This window comes from Sciurus carolinensis, chromosome 8, assembly GCF_902686445.1.
Source record: "Sciurus carolinensis chromosome 8, mSciCar1.2, whole genome shotgun sequence".
NCBI classification, from domain to species: Eukaryota; Metazoa; Chordata; class Mammalia; order Rodentia; family Sciuridae; genus Sciurus; species Sciurus carolinensis.
This window is the reverse complement of record NC_062220.1, coordinates 51614152-51632717: the sequence shown is the minus strand read 5'-3', so window position 1 is coordinate 51632717 and position 18566 is coordinate 51614152. Positions and strand designations below refer to the sequence as shown.

The 18566-nt window shown below is 34.2% G+C and overlaps 1 protein-coding gene across 1 annotated transcript in view; it reads left to right on the top strand.

The window, feature by feature from the left end:
• The window catches only part of Gtpbp10 (GTP binding protein 10), a 28623-nt gene extending 11178 nt beyond the window's left edge, over positions 1-17445 (top strand). The window contains exons 5-10 of the mRNA XM_047560945.1: positions 6832-6905; positions 8347-8399; positions 10655-10762; positions 11413-11490; positions 14129-14252; positions 16199-17445. Coding sequence (XP_047416901.1) covers positions 6832-6905; positions 8347-8399; positions 10655-10762; positions 11413-11490; positions 14129-14252; positions 16199-16455 — 694 coding nt within the window. The 3' untranslated portion in view covers positions 16456-17445. The remainder of the gene's footprint in view (positions 1-6831; positions 6906-8346; positions 8400-10654; positions 10763-11412; positions 11491-14128; positions 14253-16198) is intronic.
• Positions 17446-18566: the final 1121 nt, after the last annotated feature.

The following is an 18566-nucleotide window of genomic DNA, read 5'->3' as shown; positions in this document are numbered from 1 at the left end:
CGTTCCCAGGGGCCCGGACCTACCTCCTGGGCCTGGGAGCCTCACCCTTCGCAGACGAGTCTCCTTAGGCTGCCTCTCCTCAGAGAATCTGCCCGCAGTCCTGGAAACTTCGCTCCCCCCTAAGCGTGTCTCTGTGCAGCTCTTCCACCAAGAAGCCACCTAGGTCCTGGGACCCTACTCTGCACCTAATCTCCTGGCTATGCGGCCCCTCCTCTGAGCAGCCACCTGGAGCCCCGTACAGTGGCTCTGAGTCCCAGCGACCCGCCACACGCCTCTTCCTCCGGACAGCCGCCCGGTGTTCTGACGCAGTCACTAACTCACTTCATGTCTCCTCCTCCCGCCAACCGCCTGTAGCCCTAGGCAGTTACTCCGAGTCCAAGTGACCCACCCTGTTCCTCCTCCTCCTTCTGGTAGCCCCCCGGTGTTCAGGAGCGGTTGCTCTGAGAGCAAGCGACCCACCGCGCTCCTCCTCCGGGCTGGCCCCCGGTGTTCAGGAGCAGTCGCTTTGAGTCCAAACAACTCACCACTCGCCTCCTCCTCTGAACAGCCACCCGGAGCTCTGATGCAGTCACTCCTAGTCCAAGCAACCCACCGCGCTCCTCCTTTTCCTCCGGGCAGCCCCCCGGTGTTCAGAAGTGGTCCCTCTGAGTCTAAACAGCTTGCCGTGCAGCCCCTCCTCTGCCAACCGCCTGTAGCTCTGGTGCAGTCACTCTGAGTCCAAGCGACCCGCCACGCTCCTCCACTTCCTCCTCGCTACCCAGGGAGGGGTTCATATGGCATTGTTCTTGATTTCAGTCCTAACTTAAAGGGAAACCGTCACAATGTGCGGAGCCCTTGATGTCCCAGGAAGACCAAGTTTCTGTAATTCTCTAACATCACATTTCTATATAAGGTTTTTTGAGCTGGTTGAAGGCATTTCCACTCCTCTTCAGTGAAATCAATGGCCACATCCCTGAATGTCAACAGTTCCATTTCCAGGTGTTCACGAGCCAGTTCTTCTCTCTAGGGTTCTTCAGCCCCAGCATAGTAGAGCAACCTGGGGCTCCGCAGGAGGAGAGTGAAGCCTAGATTCAAATGCAACATATCATTAATTAAATATGTAAAGACTAGTTCGGACACTGTCAGTCCTCAGACTTACTTTTGGACATTGAATTGAATTTCGTTGTTGCTATTTCTTTATGCCTCTGCTTAGGATCTGTCTATTCTTGGTATTGCATACCTCATAATATTGTCCTCTCCACTAGTCTCTATTCTTTCATTAAACAATGCCATTTAGCTGAGGGGTTTGCAGTACTGGTGCCTACCACCGGAGGATAGATAGCAGCAAGATGGAGAGTAGCTAAAGGAAGGGTAAACTTTGATTTGCATTGCTCTCTCTCTTCTTCCTCTCCCTCTCCCTGGCTCCCTGCGACAACATTAAGAGTTTTTCAGATGGAAATAATAGGAAAACTGCCATATTGGTATTCTGCTCCAGATTTGTTCTTACTTTTCCAATGCCTTTTTTTTCTTTAAAGCTTTTCTCATATTTCCCTCCATCCGTCTCACTTCTTTACCAGACTGTTATGTCTGAATCTGTTACTTCTTACACTGCCTGACCAGCCAATAGGTTTTAACCACCATCGACTTAGAGTGCCCAGAGAGCCTATTCTTACTGAAGTTATAACAGGGAAGTTGTTTTCCTAGTTCGCCATTCATATTTAATTTTTTAAATAAGACAGAATTATGAAGCATAGTATCTGAAATCTTCTATATTCTTCAGGAATGTTGTGGGTTTAATAGGGTTTTGTGGACAAGAACTGGGAATCCGGTTCTCCTAGCCTCATTTAATAGAAAAATGTATTTCAGATTCCAAAGAAACACCTGTAAGACTAAAACTGAGTAGTAAAGGGGAGTGACTACTCAACTGTATGAGTTAGAATCTCAAATCCTTCAGAGGTTGGCTTGGTCTTAGATAAGATACATACCTTCTCTAAGTCTGTGTTTTCTCATTTTTAATAATGGATGGAGGTAGTTCTCATCTTAAAAAGTTGTTGAGACAATGCACTTACAGCAGAACACATGCTTTCCATTTATGCAGGCCCAGTGAATTGTAGCTGCTGTCTTCATCTTTATTATGTTGTCAGTTTTTTGGAGACTTCATATAGTGAAATACTGGGCTTTTCAGAAATGGTTTGAAATTATAGGTGGTACTTCAAGCATCAAGATTCTCAAGCAGAATGTGTAACATATGTACTCTAGTGTTTTTAAATTAGGCACCTATTCTTGAATATAATACTGTGAATACCAGCAAACCTTTTAGCTGGTTTCAGGGAAGAACTGAACCTTAATATGACTAATACATTGTACTATACGTTGTCAAATCTGAACTTCACATATGTTGGATTTCAGCCTCAAAAATTTTCATTAAGTACTTTTCAAGAAAAATATCAAATGTCTGTTCTTCTAACATTAGCGTCCTTCAAAGAGATCATTCTTTGATATCTTTGGAAATAGTTACTTGCATTTTTCTTTTTTTTTTTTTTGTAAACAAATGGGATACATGTTTCTCTGTTTGTACATGGAGTAAAGGCATACCATTTATGTAATCATAAATTTACATAGGGTAATGTTGTTTGATTCATTCTGTTATTTTTTTCCTTCCCCCCCACCCCACCCACCCCTCTTTTCCCTCTATACAGTCCTTCCTTCCTCCATTCTTGCCACCCTCTTTAACCCTAACCCTAAACCTAACCCTAACCCTAACGCTAATCCCTCCCACCCCCCATTATGTGTCATCATCTGCTTATCAGCGAGATCATTTGTCTTTTGGTTTTTGAGATTGGCTTATCTCACTTAGCATGATACTCTCCAGTTTCATCCATTTGCCTGCAAATGCCATAATTTTATCATTCTTTATGGCTGAGTAATATTCCATTGTATATATATGCCACAGTTTCTTTATCCATTCATCAATTGAAGGACATCTAGGTTGGTTCCACAATCTGGCTATGGTGAATTGAGCAGCAATGAACATTGATGTGGCTGTATCTCTGTAGTATGCTGATTTTAAGTCCTTTGGGTATAGGCCAAGGAGTGGGATAGCTGGGTCAAATGGTGGTTCCATTCCAAGTTTTCTAAGGAATCTCCACACTGCTTTCCAGAGTGGCTGCACTAATATGCAACCCCACCAGCAATGTATGAGTGTACCTTTCTCCCCACATCCTCGCCAGCACCTGTTGTTGCTTGTGTTCTTGATAATTGCCACTCTAATTGGGGTGAGATGGAATCTTAGGGTGGTTTTGATTTGCATTTCTCTTATTACTAGAGATGTTGAACATTTTTCCATATGTTTGTTGATTGCTTGTAGATCTTCTTCTGTGAAGTTTCTGTTCATTTCCTTAGCCTGTTTGTTGATTGGATTATTTGTATTCTTGGTGTAGAGTATTTTGAGTTCTTTATATATTCTGGAAATTAGCGCTCTATCTGAAGTATGAGTGTCAAAGATTTACTCCCACTCTGTAGGCTCTCTCTTCACATTACTGATAGTTTCCTTTGCTGAGAGAAAGCTTTTTAGTTTGAATCTATCCCAGTTGTTGGTTCTTGCTTTTATTTCTTGTGCTATGGGAGTCCCGTTAAGGGAGTCTGATCCTAAGCTGACAGGTTGAAGATTTGGACCTACTTTTTCTTCTATAAGATGCAGGATCTCTGGTCTAATTCTGAGGTCCTTGATCCATTTTGAGTTAAGTTTTGTGCAGGGTGAAAGAGAAAGAGGGAGAAAACTCAAATTACTAAAATTCGGAGTGAACAAGGAAATACCACAACAGACACGAGTGAAATACAAAACATAATTAGAAGCTATTTTGAAAATCTATATTCCAACAAAACAGAAAACCTTGAAGACATCAACAAGTTTCTAGAGACATATGAATTACCTAAACTAAATGAGGAGGACATACACAACTTAAATAAATCAATTTCAAGCAATGAAATAAAAGAGGTCATCAAAAGCCTACCAACAAAGAAAAGTCCGGGACCAGATAGGTTCTCAGCCGAGTTCTACAAAACCTTTAAAGAAGAGCTCATTCTAATACTCCTCAAAGTATTCCATGAAATAGAAGAGGAGGGAACCCTCCCAAACTCATTCTATAAAGCCATTATCACCCTGATACCTAAACCAATCAGAAACACATTGAGGAAAGAAAATTTCAGACCAATATCCTTAATGAACATCGACGCAAAAATTCTCAACAAAATTTTAGCAAGTCGCATACAAAAACATATTAAAAAGATAGTGCACCACAATCAAGTGGATTTTATCCCAGGGATGCAAGGTTGGTTCAACATCCGGAATTCAATAAATGTCATTCACCGTATCAACAGACTTAAAGTCAAGAATCACATGATTATTTCAATAGATGCAGAAAAAGCATTCAGTAAAATACAGCACCCCTTCATGCTCAAAACACTAGAAAAAATAGGGATAGTGGGAACATTCCTTAACATAGTAAAGGCCATCTACGCTAAGCCCATGGCCAATATCATTCTAAATGGTGAAAAACTGAAAGCATTCCCCCTAAAAACTGGAACAAGGCAGGGATGTGCTCTTTCACCACTTCTATTCAACATCGTCCTTGAAACTCTAGCCAGAGCAATTAGACAAACCAAAGAAATTAAAGGGATACGAATAGGAAAAGAAGAACTCAAACTATCCCTGTTCGCTGATGACATGATTATATATTTAGAGGAACTGGAAACTCCACCAGAAAACTTTTAGAACTCATAAGTGAATTCAGTAAAGTAGCAGGTTACAAGATCAATGCTCACAAATCCAATGCATTTTTATACATAACTGATGAATCTTCAGAAACAGAAGTTAGGAAAACTGCCCCATTCACAATAGCCTCGAAGAAAATAAAATACTTGGGAATCAATCTCACAAAAGAGGTGAAAGACCTCTACAATGAGAACTACAGAACACTAGAAAGAAATTAAATGAGAAAGAAATTAAAGAAAACCTTAGAAGATGGAAAGATCTCCCATGTTCTTGGATAGGCAGAATTAATATTGTCAAAATGGCCATACTACCAAAAGTGCTATACAGATTCAATGCAATTCCAATTAAAATCCCAATGACGTACTTGCATTTTTCTGAGCTTAATTATGATAATATGAGGATATTGGAAAGAAATAGGCAAGTATAGTTAAAGGTAATCATGGACAAAAATGGGTACAATTTGCTTTTTTTCAGAGTTATAAGAGCCTGGAAACAGGATATGAGAAAATAATGTATTTCTAGGGGAACATAATCATTAAATCTCACATAATTCATTATATAAGGATTTTTTTATGAAGAAAATTTTTAAAGAGCTCCATTCTAGAGCTTATAAATTTTTATAGAATTTTTAAGTACTATTATACCATTATTCCCTATAAAAGTTTAGCAGAGTTTTTGAAAGATTACTTTCCTCAAATTTGAGTGAAAACTGAAGGCATGGATTATTGCTGAATATTTATGCTCAGTATGCTGCCTGACTGATACAAAGTCAGTGATCAGTAAATATTTGTTGGTGGTTTATTGGAATTATGTGAGTAAAATTTACAAAAGAATCTTTTAAGTAACCCCCTTTCTTAGTACTTTATAAATACCTGGTAGACTTTTCTTGAGGGAATATATCAATAAAATCAAAAACCTTTAAAATGAATATATAGTTTAATCCAGTATTTACTTACCTAAAAATTTGTCCCCAGAAAGATGTTAAAGATAGGTACAGTGTTTATGGATAAACACTGTGTTGTTTAAAGTTTTTAGATAAAAAGTAGACAAATAATATACATTTGTTTGCAGAAAGATAAAAGCAGTTTTTCTATTGATACCCTGACTCAGAAATGACTGTTAACAGTGTATACCTGCTATATACATATTTTTGCATTGTTATTTGCAAAAAATGTTAATTGCAAAAAAATGGAGGCAATCTAAATGTCTAAATGTCTCTCAATATGAAATAAAAAGTTAAGCTTCATCCTTGAAAAGTGCTCATATTATTCACTTAAAAATTAGGCCAACCAAGTTTTTTGTTTTGTTTTAAGTGAAGATTTTATAATTTCCAACTTATAGAAAATCCAGGACAAAAGAGCATGTTAAGTGATAATTATGTAGATACCAGACTGGAAAATAAATTGTGAAGGATAAATGATCCAGTTTCTTTAAAAATAAATAGAAAAGGGGAAACAAGATGGAGGGAAAGTTTGTATCAAAACAGATTTAAGAGACATCATCAGCTAATTGTAATGCACGAACCTTTTTGTGTCTGTTTAAATAAACTAAGCTTTAAAAAGTGTATTGGCAATTTATTAATAGTTGCTGAAACCTAGATAATGGCTACATGGGATTCATTATTCCTCTCTTTTGTTGTGTATGTTTGAAAAATGTTCATAAATGCAAAAACAAAATGAGTAATATTTTTTAGTGTTTGGCTAGAGATAGTGGATTGCCAGTCTTTTAAATTTATTTGTGATTTTCAAAGGTTTTTAAACAATTAGAATAAATTATTTTAGTCTTTTAATTCTGAAACATTTTAAGTTTCTCTCATGAATTTATCTTTACCTTATTCATTAGTATATTTTGATTTCAAGTTTTATAGATTATGTTGGATATATGTTTTACCTCTTTTTTTAGTGTTGGGGATTGAACCCAGTGCCTTATATATGCTCCCCTCCAACTCCTATTATTTTACTTTTACTTTCAGAAATATTCAAGAAGTCTACTTCTTGAATTGTTGGGAATTCAGAGATAAGTAAGTATTAGTAACATTGATATATGTTGTGACATGTAATTATATTTACTCACTTTAGATTCCCAAATGCTGGAAAATCCTCTCTGCTAAGTCAGATTTCTCATGCAAAACCTGCAATTGCAGATTATGCATGTAAGTATAAATTGTGTATTTTAATGTGCGGAAGTAAACTTTTAAAGGCTTAAGTTTTCTGAGTATAATAGGACAGCTTTGGTTTTCTGAGTATAAAACTTTTGTCAGTGCAATCATATGTGTTTCTTATTTGAAATCTTAGACTCTCAGTAAAGTTTATTGTACTTGTTTTGAACTTTGTTGCATTTATTTTTCTGTTCATTTATTCGGTTTCCTTAGGATTTTGTAAGCTGCTTACACTTTATCAAACACTATCGTAGATATTAGGAAGGCAGAAGTGAATATTTTCATTTAGCAAGTATTTATTGCTAGGAACCTCATTAGGTTATGGGGTTATAAGGTTCTAACATTAGTTGCACTTAGACTAGTAAGGAAAGGCATATATATCATGAATAAACATACGGGAATGTAAAAGTGGTCCATGAAAGTGTGTAGGTAACTGCTTTAGACCTCCTTGAAGAATGTGATGCTCAGGTTGAGATAAGAATAATAATTATGAATTGATTAGTGAGAGGGATTGAAGGTGAAAGGGCCTTTAAATCAGAAGAAACAACTTGTATTCAGACTTATTAGTGGCAAGGAGATTTATGTGGCTAGAGAACATGAATTAAGGGAAGGAGGGAATGGAGATTAGGCTGGCGATTTGGATGCAGACCATGTGGGCTATTTTTAATTTTGTTTAATATCTTATATGCTGTTGGAAGCCTTTAAGCAATGGATGAAGTTATTTGATTTATTTTTCAAGAAGTTCTCTCTGACCCCTAGTATAGAAATTAATTGGTGTGGGACATAGGTGGATCTAGAAAGAGTAGCTAGTAGGCTATTTTGGTAGCTAGATAAGATAGAATAAAAGCTTGGATTGAGAGTAGTAATGGAATATGATAGGATCTGTACCATTACTAAGTAAAAAGACATACAGTGACATTAATCTGGAAATAAAATTAAGCCATTCTAAAATTAGTCTCTGATGAAGTAGAGTTAATTTTGAACTAGATGCTATAAATTACATGACTTGTATTTATTATAAATACTGTGCAGGGCTCTTGAGGAGAGAGGAGGAAAAGCAAAAAATCAAAGAAAAGAAGTTAACGTAGAATTGGAAAGACTTAAGAAAAACCAAATGAGAAAGGAGTAGGAAAATTTCACCCATGGATCCAGTGACAGAAACCTAAATTCTGAACCCTCAAACATCTTTACCATGTTCCTTTAAGCTTAATAGAAGACATTTGAGGTCCAATATTTAGATTAGGCTTATGCCTGTGCAGATTATAAGAATCTATGTTTATCCTTTTTCAAATATATTGTAAATGGCAAAGATAATTGTAATTTCCATTCAAATAGATTAGAAAAAATCTGAAACTGTTCACAGAAAAACAATTTATTCTGTATAAAATGCTGAGACCATTTAAAGAGAGCTAGCCTTAATGTTTTTTCCTTTCAGTTACAACATTAAAGCCTGAACTTGGAAAGATTATGTACAATGATTTCACACAGGTGAGTGGGGGGCTTTTTTGTTTTTGTTTTAAGTAAAATGTTTGATTAGAAATGAGAAGAGTTCATTTTGGTCCCAGGGTTTTGTGGTATTTGCCTGTTTCTGTGGTGTTAGGAGAAAAAAGTTAACATTTCATTTCATGAAAAGTGAAACTATGGTCAAATTAATTCTGCTCAGCACTGTCATAGTAAAATATTGTATAAGAATTTAATTTCTTTTTCTTCCAAATATTACAGCCAGTTTATTCCTACAATATCATGTCTTCATCGTGTCTTTCTTAATCTCTCTTCTCATTACAAGTCCTTACATATTGCCATAGTAGATTATTGATCTGTATTTCCTAACAGCACTTTCTAAAGTTCATGGAAATAACTTTATTCTAACTTTCTGGTTTTGGGGGGAAAAAAGTTTTAATAGCGGTTTTGAACTCATCTAGTTATTAAAATTTATTTTTCCTTTACAAGGAAGAACTACAGATTTTCTTCATGTCCATGCAAAAGCCTGCATATGGTTGTTTATAGCAACCTTATTCATAATAACCAAAACTTGGAAACAACCAAGATACTTTTCATTATGGAATGGGTAAATGTTATATCTAAAAAGTAGAATATTCTGCTCCAAAAAATAAATGGGCTATCAAGCCATGAGAAGATATGGAAGAATCTTGAATGCATATTACTAAGTGAAAGAAGCCAATCTGAAAGACTACATTCCCTGTGATCCAACTTTATGCCATTCTAGAAAGGGCAAAACTATAGAGAAAGCTAAAAGATCAGTGGTTCCCAGCATTATGGAGGAAGTGGGGATGTATCAGCAGAACACAGAGAATTCTGTGCAGTGCAACAATTCTGTAAGATACTATAAGGGTGGTTGTATTATATATTTATCAAAACCCATAAAATGCATACCACCAAGAATGAACCCTAATGTAAGTGTGGACTTCAGGTCAAATGAATATGTCAGGTACCTGAATATCATTTATGTACAATATGTCAGTGGGGATTCAAGTAATTCTCTGATGTAATTCGTAAGACATAAAAGATTTAAATTCATTTTTAATATTGATAAAAAATAAAACAACTATTATAGAATATTGAATAAGTAAAATTATAGATACTATGTAGCATGACTGTAGAGAACAATATTTAGAAGAAAAAGGAACATTGTTTATACTTTTTTTTTGGTACCTGGGATTGAAACCAGGAGTGCTTAACTACTGAGCCATATCGCCTGACCTTTTAATTTTTTTATTTTGAGACACAGGGTTTTTTGCTAAGTTGCTTGGGGCCTCATTAAGTTGCTGAGGCTAACTTTGAACTTGAAATTCTCCTGTCTCAGCCTCCCAAGGAGCTGGTATTATAGGTGTGTTGGGTTTCACCCGCTGTTAATACCTTATTTTAAAAGGAAATCAGTAGAGAATCTCTGAAGGAAATTTCAAGACATGAGATCTCTGTTGTTGATATTTCTTTGTCATATAATCGTAACTTCTTATAAGACTGAATTTTTTATCTACACTGAGCAGTGAATGTAGAGCATTGCTTCTCATTTCTTGTTGCACATTGAAGTTGTTTACATGGCCTAAGAACAACAGTGATAAATGATGTTTGCAGAAATTTGAAACTAAATCTCTCATGGATAGGGTCTGGCCATCTGTTGTTTATAGGAATTCCCTAAGTGATTATGAGTCATAGTTTGTAAAACAGTGTAGTGTGACAGTTAATAATTCTTCTCACCTTCAAAAGAAGTATAGAATTGCTATATTCTTTCACTTTATAAAAATAGTAATTCTGCTGGTATAATATGAACAGAAAAGAAACAATGCTGCCATTTACAAATTGAATGTAAAACTTAAAACTAGAGAGCTATATTTAGTAAATGTTTACTGAATTAATATCTTTGTAAGCTATAACAAATTCAGATTATAAAAGTTGAAATTCTGTGAGAAATCCATTAGTTAGGAATGCAATTTATGAAATTATAGATTTATGTCACAAGTAATATTGAATAAATGTTAAACTAAACTCCAAAATCTTTAGATTGTTAAATTAATAAGTTAAAATCAGACTTACATCTTTAAACAAGTTTTTGATTCTTAACATTCTTTGTTTTTTTGCTGTAAAGGTATCTTGGCTTTTCAAAGATGTGTTGGAAATCATAAATTATGAATAGTTTATGTCTGAAATATCATGAAAATTTTGGGATATAATTGAACTGTGATTTTCTTTTTTTTCCCCATTAAATCATTAACTTTGTGTAGATATCTGTAGCTGATTTGCCGGGATTGATAGAAGGAGCACATATGAACAAAGGAATGGGCCACAAATTCCTCAAGCATATAGAAAGAACTAGACAACTGCTTTTTGTTGTAAGTCCTATGCATACCATTGTGGTATTCTAATGTATAAAATTAGTTTTCCTAGAAATATTTTTTCAAGTAATATTTAAGGATTATGTGCTGTGTAACTGCATTTTGGCCAGTGATGGACTACATATATCTTTTGGTGGTCCCATAATATTATACTTTCTGATGACACCATAGCCATCTTGGTTTATGGAAGTACACTCTGTGATGTCCAGAGATGAAGTTACCTAATGATGCATTTCTTAGACTATACCTGTCATTAAGTGATACATAACTGTACTAGCATTTCACTCTGTTAAGTCTGTTCAGATGTGGAACAAGTGCAGTAGATAGTCTTGTTTGTAATATGAGTATGTAAGTGGCTTTGCTACTATATCAGATGTAAGTTTGGCCATACTTGTTGTGATTTAGTTCCTTAAGTTTTCTGGCATATTATTATGTAGTATCTGTTTCATACTATGTTTGAGTGTTTAGGTGCTTAAGTTACATAGGAGATTGTCTACATTTTATTAGAATAATTTCAGCAGTCTTGACAATTTCATTTTCAATTCATTTTGAATTATTAAATTATTTTTAGCTTGTGAGAGTAAAACATTTCAAAACATAGAAATGTGTGACTATTCTTATGTTAAAGGCTCTCTCTCCTCTTTCAGGTGGATATTTCTGGATTTCAGCTTTCTTCCCAAACTCAGTATAGAACTGCCTTTGAAACCATAATACTGCTGACAAAAGTAGGTTTTCTGTTTTATTGTATTCTTCATCTGATCTAATACATAGACTTATAACAAAATAATTAGAATAAGTACATTCTCCTTTTTTGGGGGGGTGAATTGAACCCAAGGTATTGCATGCACACGGTATCCAAGTACTCTGCCACTGAGCTACATCCCCAGCCTATACTCCACTTCTTTAAATATCTCTGTTAAGAATTATTTGAACTTCTTCAGTGTAGTTTTTAAATATTCACATGTTCTTCAAACTGTTTCCATGGATAAAACTCTTCCTGGTATCCCAAATCCCTGATATACATTTATTACATTTTATCTCACTTAAGCTTTGTTATATTTTCTATTTCTTTTTGAAACAGTATGCATTCTTAGCTTCATGAATCATAATCTTCTGGTTTTATTTCTAATTAATGGACTATTTCTCATTCTCAAGCTACATTTTAGGTTCTTTTCCTCTCATCTTTTTTTTTTTTTTTTTTTTTTCCTTTGCAGTGCTTAGGGATCAAACCTAGGGATTCAGAAATACTAGGGAAGCACTCTACTACTGGGGTACATTCTAAGCCCTTTGCTCATCCTTAAAGTTAAAACATTATTCAGGGCCTAACCCTATTGTATAGTCTTACCCATTCTCATTTCAGTTATATTAATATCCAGTGACTGCCAAATCTATATCTGATATCTACATCTTTTGTTTGTACTTTAGATTATTGGAAATCTCTGATTGGATGTCCTATTAGCCACTCAAATTTATATATATAAAACAGAATTCTTTTTTACTTGTTTCACCTTCATTCACCTCTAGAACTTAATTATGTAAGCCAAAAACCTGGATGGTGTTCTGGATTCTGTCTTCTGTCTTCTTACCACCTGCATCAAGCTCTGTTAATTTTATATCCTAAATTTCTCTGAAAGCCATCCATGTACCTTTGGCCACACTTTTATAATCATCAGCCCCTCTCCCTGGAATATTGTATCTGGTCTTGTTTCATCCCTCCAGCTTTTAGTTTTATTTCTCTGGATATGATACTTCTATTTTTAAATTTTTAAGAACTCCATACTGTCATCCATAATAGTAGAATAATTAAAATTCCCACCAACAGTGTATAGGGGTTCCTTTTTTTTTTAACATCCTCATTAACATTGAGGTTCTTTTGTCTTTTTGATAACAGCTATTCTAACCAGTATAAGGTAATATTGTAGTTTTAATTTTCATTGCTCTTAAGATTAAGCATATTGATCACTTTTCATATACCTGTCATGTGTATGTCTTCTTTTGAGGAGTCTCTGTTTAGACCTTGTGCCCATTTTAATCAGATCTGTGCTACCCAAAGCAAGCTATAGATTCAACACAATCCCTATCAAAATTCCAATAGCAGTTTTTACAGAAATAGAAAAATCACAAAATTTTTAAGGAACCATAGAAGACCCTGAACAGATTGAACAAAGCTAGAGGCTTTATACTACCTCATTTCAAGACTTACTATAAAGCTATATTAATTAAAACATCACAGTACTGACTTAAAAACGTACATATAGATCAGTGGAACAGAATAGAGTCCAAAAATAAAACCATGCATTTATAGTCAACTGAACTTTGACAGAGATGCCAAGAACACAATGGAGAAAAGACAATCTCTTTAATGAATGGTGTTGGAAAACTGGATATCCACTTGCAGAAAAAGGAAATTTGACCCATGTTTGTACACATCCCATGTAAAAAAGTCAAATCAAAATGGATTAAAGACTTAAAATAAGTATTTTTTTTTTCTTTTTTTTCCTTTTTTTTCTTTTTTTGTCCTGGAAATTGAACCCAGGACCTCACACATTCTAGGCACGTGCTCTACCACTGAGTTATAGATGTACCCCCTAATAAATGTCAAGACTTGGAACTCTAAAACTATTAGAAGAAAATATAGGGAGCAATGATTAGCACAGTGAAACAAAAGTGAAATTAGACGAATGGGATTGCCTCAAATAAAAAATCTGTTTACAGCAAAGGAAACAATCAACATAATGAAGAGATGATCTTTACAAAAATAGGAGAAAATATTTGTAAACCACATAGCTGATAAGAGGTGGTTATGCAGAACATAAGAATTCAGCTGAGCTTAGTGATTCCTTTAAGCCTAGCTACATGGGAGGCTGGAGCAGAAGAATTTTGAGTTTGAGGAAGCCTGGCCTCATAGCAAGACCCCATCTTAAAAAATAATAAGGAAAAAAAAAACCAATACATTTTAGGAACTCAGTAACAAAATACTGACAAAGTTCTTAATATCTAAGAAACTATTGCCTAAAGCAGGTCACAAAGATTTATTCCTAAGTATATTTACTTTTTCCAGAAATACTCAGATACAACATTTGTCACTGACTTATGAATTTTTTCTCTGTGAAGGCCAGGTGCCTGTACTTGGCTCTAGACATGCATCCACTGGCTCTGGAAAATGGCATGAGCTAATATACTGTCAAATAACCTAACCAGAAGCATTTTCTAAATTATTTTGTTTTATGGTTGTTGGGATTTATTGCATTTCAGTGATGTGAATGGGCTCTAGATTTCCCAGGTCATTAAAGACATTACCAAATTCTTAATTTATATAAATACTATTATAAAATTATTTGGTTTTTCTCTTTTGATTTAAAGGAATTGGAGTTGTACAAAGAGGAACTTCAGAGAAAACCTGCACTCCTGGCAGTTAATAAAATGGATTTGCCACATGCCCGAGATAAATTTCACGAATTGATAAATCAGCTCCAGAATCCTAAAGGCAAGTCCACTCATTGACTTAATTCCAACTAAATAAGTACTTAGTGTTTGTGGAGAATGTTAAGTGTTATAATCAGTGGAAAACAAAACTGCTAGTTTCTAATCTTAAAAACTGTGTATTTGAAGAAAAATACCATATGACACATTTAAATAATATTGTAACATAGTCATTATCAAGTTCCAGAATGTGTGATTTGGACAAGTTAGAGGAGACAAAAGAAAAGGAGGATTACTTTGATCTAAAGATGTCAGACTTTATAAGGAAGTAATATTTAAACTGTTCCTTTAAATAGTTTGTGGGAATTTGGATAAAGGGGGGATAAAGTCAGCATTTACTTGTGAAATCTTTTACTTTATTTAACATATTTCACCAGCTCTAGAGCTTTTTTCCTCTACTATACCCTGAATTCAAGAACAGAGCTAATAGTTCTGAAATGGTAACTCCATAGATCTCTGAAGAATATTGGTTTTCTAAAAAGAACTTGAGTGTACCTTTGTAGAACACCCTATCCTATGGTGATGATACTTTGGATTTCCTGAGTAGAGGGGAAGTGAGGTGCATGGTAAGTAGTCAACATATTTTTAAATGGTTTTTCTCTGAGTTTTTATCTGAAATAACAGTTGGAAAAAATAGATTATAGTGTATTAGAACTAGCAGACAGCACTAGAAAGTTCTTTCTCTTCTCTTAAAAATCTTTACCCTGTGTGATTTACATGTGGCGCTATCCTTGAGTTAATCAGTTACTCTTGAGATACAAATATTCTAGCTGGGGTTGTGGCTCAGTGCTGGAGTGCTTGCCTAGCATGTGTGAGGCACTGGGTTCGATTCTCAGCACCACATAAAAATAAATGAATAAAATAAAGGTCTAGGGCTGGGGAGATAGCTCAGTTGGTAGAGTGCTTGCCTCGCAAGCACAAGGCCCTGGGTTCAATCCCCAGCACCACAAAATAAATAAATAAATAAATAAATGTCTATCAACATCTAAAACAAATTTTTAAAAAGATATAAATATTCTCTAATATTATTAAATGTCTTCATTCCTTAATGCCATTCACTTTATAAGGTAATTAGTTTTTTTCCTAGTTAGTCTTATAGAAAAGGGAATTTTCAGGGGTGGTTAAGGTGATTTAAGAGTTTGTAGCTATTCTGGATCATTATAATTCTTTTTTTCTTTTCTTTTCTTTTTATTTTTTGTGGACCAAAGTAATTCTTAAATTGGTCTCTCTGAACTTTCTTGGAGGCTTAGGAATCTCAAAAATCAAACTCCATGTTGGCTTGTCTAATCTCTTTCAGTTTAACCTTTCTAGTTCATATCATTGTTAACCCATCCTACAGTATGCTGTTTGCCACTTCCCATTGCCATGGTGGCAGGGAAAAGGAAAAAGGAACATAAGATCTATTAGGCCCTGTTAGGATGATAGATTAAACTAATCTGAAATGATCCTTTGAACTTTCCCTGTCCCCTCTTCAGCTTAAGTATGAATCCTAGCATCAGTAATGATAAACTTATATTTTGAGGAAGGGAAAGGTCACCTGTGTACTAAAGGCCAACTAGAATATCATATTATATAAATAACATTATTATTTTTACAGAAACTTTTGAGTTTCTCTGTTGCCTCACATTATTGATTCTCCCACAAAAGCAAATTTTATTACTTCTGTAAATGTATTGAGTTCACAATTCATCTTTTATTTATTTATTCTTAGTTTGGTTGAAAATACATTCATCCAACAAATATTTACTAAACACCTAACATGTTCCAAAATATTAATCATTGTCATAAGTAAAATTCAAAGGTTTCTGAGAGCTTATTAGAGAAGGAGAAAAAAGGAATTTAAAATGCTAAGTTTTTGGTTCCCAGCTTCACAAATCAAATCTCTAACATAATTTTGGTTTACATTCAAAGACAGTGGATATCACCTTAGCTCTATGTTCTTTGTTTCAGATTTCTTGCATTTATTTGAAAATCAAATGATTCCAGAGAAGAATATGAAGTTCCAGCATATCATCCCCATCTCTACGATTACTGGAGAAGGAATTGAAGAATTAAAAAACTGTATAAGAAAATCACTGGATGAACATGCCAACCAGGAAAATGAAGTACATTTTAAGAAACAGTTGCATAATTTAAGATTTTCTAATACAATATCTTACAGTAAGCTACCATCAAAGCATGTTGTCACTAGTTCTGGGAAGAACTAGTAAATCTAGTAAAAACAGTATTAATTGAATATTATTGTGTCCCAAGAAAGAAGGAAATCGTATCATTTGTGAAAACATGGATGAATCTGTAATACATTACATTAAGAAAAATAAGCTAGACACAAAATAACAAATGCATAGTTATCATTTATATGTGGAATCTAAAAAACTTGAACTTATTGAAGAAGAGTAAATTGGTGGCTACCAGGGAATGGGGAGATGGAGGTTAAGGAGATGTTACAAATTTTCAGTTAGTATGAGAAGATTTGTAACAGGTTGGTGTCCATAGTTATAATAATGTATCCTGTTTTGAAAAGTTGGTAAGAAAGTAGGTTTTAAGAGTTCTCACCACAATAAAAGAAATATGTTAATTAGCTTAACTGAGCTATTCCAGTGTATTCATACTTTAAAATTTCATGCTATACATGATAAATACATATAATTCTGATATGTCAATTTACAAAATGGGTATTGAAATCTTATTAATTTGAAAACTTTGCCACACTTTTTTTAAGCATTATTACTAACCTTCTGATATATGTACCATCATTCAAGAACTGTATGTACCCTTTTAAGTTATCATTTTGTAGTTAAGTCTACCAATAGTAAAAAAATAACTGAGAACTAAAAATTGTATTTTACAAATTAATGATCAGTCCAACTGTAATAACACTCGCATATTCTTTTACTTGTGATATTCCTATTGAGATATTTTTTTAATCATATGGGATTCCCTAGATTATTATTAGAATGAGCAATTAGAGCTTGCTTCTTTGTTTTTGGATCTGTCATTTACTGGTTGCATCAAAAATAGTTCTCTTGTGGAAAATCTCAAAACCTTAAGTTTGAATATATGTTCAGTGATATTAACAGTCACCAAAAATATGTGACTTGAGCTTTCATAAGATTTTTTTTTTTAAGAGTTTTTCCAAATTATAATGAGTACGTTTCCCTCCTTTGGAGGGGATTGCTTTGTATGTCTCATTTTCTTTTGTCCTTATCTGTTTGTCTATTTTCATATTTTAGTAAAGAGAATAACTAGGAAGTAAACATTTAAAACAATTATCAATTTTTAAGAGTTTATAATTTCTAAATTCTGCTTGAGTGTTTAAAAAAATACTTAGAAATTTTTCCTTTAAATGAGTTTTATTATGTAAATAATTTATGTAGTATGTACATAAAATGTATATATCTATTATAAATTGAAACAGTGCACAAGCATATAAAGTAAAAACCATTCCCTTCTTTCTGCATGAGGCACATAGAAAGTCACTGTTAATAGTTTTATGTTCTTGTAGAAATGTTTTACGAATATATTTTTTACCCAGATGAGTTCATTATATAAATTTTCTCCAACTTTTACTTTTTGACAAAATAGTAACAAGTTAATGAGCTTTGAAAAAGCTCTTTTTAATTATTAGAAATTATTTTGGAATTTAATGCTTAGTAAAGACTACATATAGCTAGTCATCCTTTTGTAAAGAATTGAATAAAAGAGCTGGGGATACGGCTCAGTGGTAGAGCACTTGCACTTGCTTAGCAGCCACAAGGTTCTAGTTCAGTCCCCAGTACCAAAAAAAAGTGTATTGTTTTGGACTTAAAACTAGTTCTGATTTGCCACTGAATGACTTTTTACAAGTATCATTTCACTTTTATTTGTTTTATTTTCTATTTCCCACTCTTACTTCACTTTCTGTTCCCTAGACTGGCTTTTCTTCTTTTTCTTCATCACACAGGTATTTATTGAGCATTTCTCATGTGCCAAACAGTGTGCAGGTACTCTTTGTACATGGTGAAGACAACAGACAGGAACTGCTGCCCTTATTATAGTCACATTCCATAGCAGAAACTGTGGGGCATTGGAATGGCCCAGTTCACTTTACAATAAAGGAATATGGGTAGGGAAAAGCATTTGGAATTCATACTAATCATAGTGACCATATTTCATATTGGGTGTGTTATAGAGTGTCTTATTAGCTTTATGTTTCCTAAATATAAATAAGTTACAATGTGAAGACAGTTTACTGAGGTGGATTTCAAAAATTCTGATACCACAATCATATTTTGTGTTGTGGCCAAAAAATAGTAGATGTTAAGATTAAGAACAATTT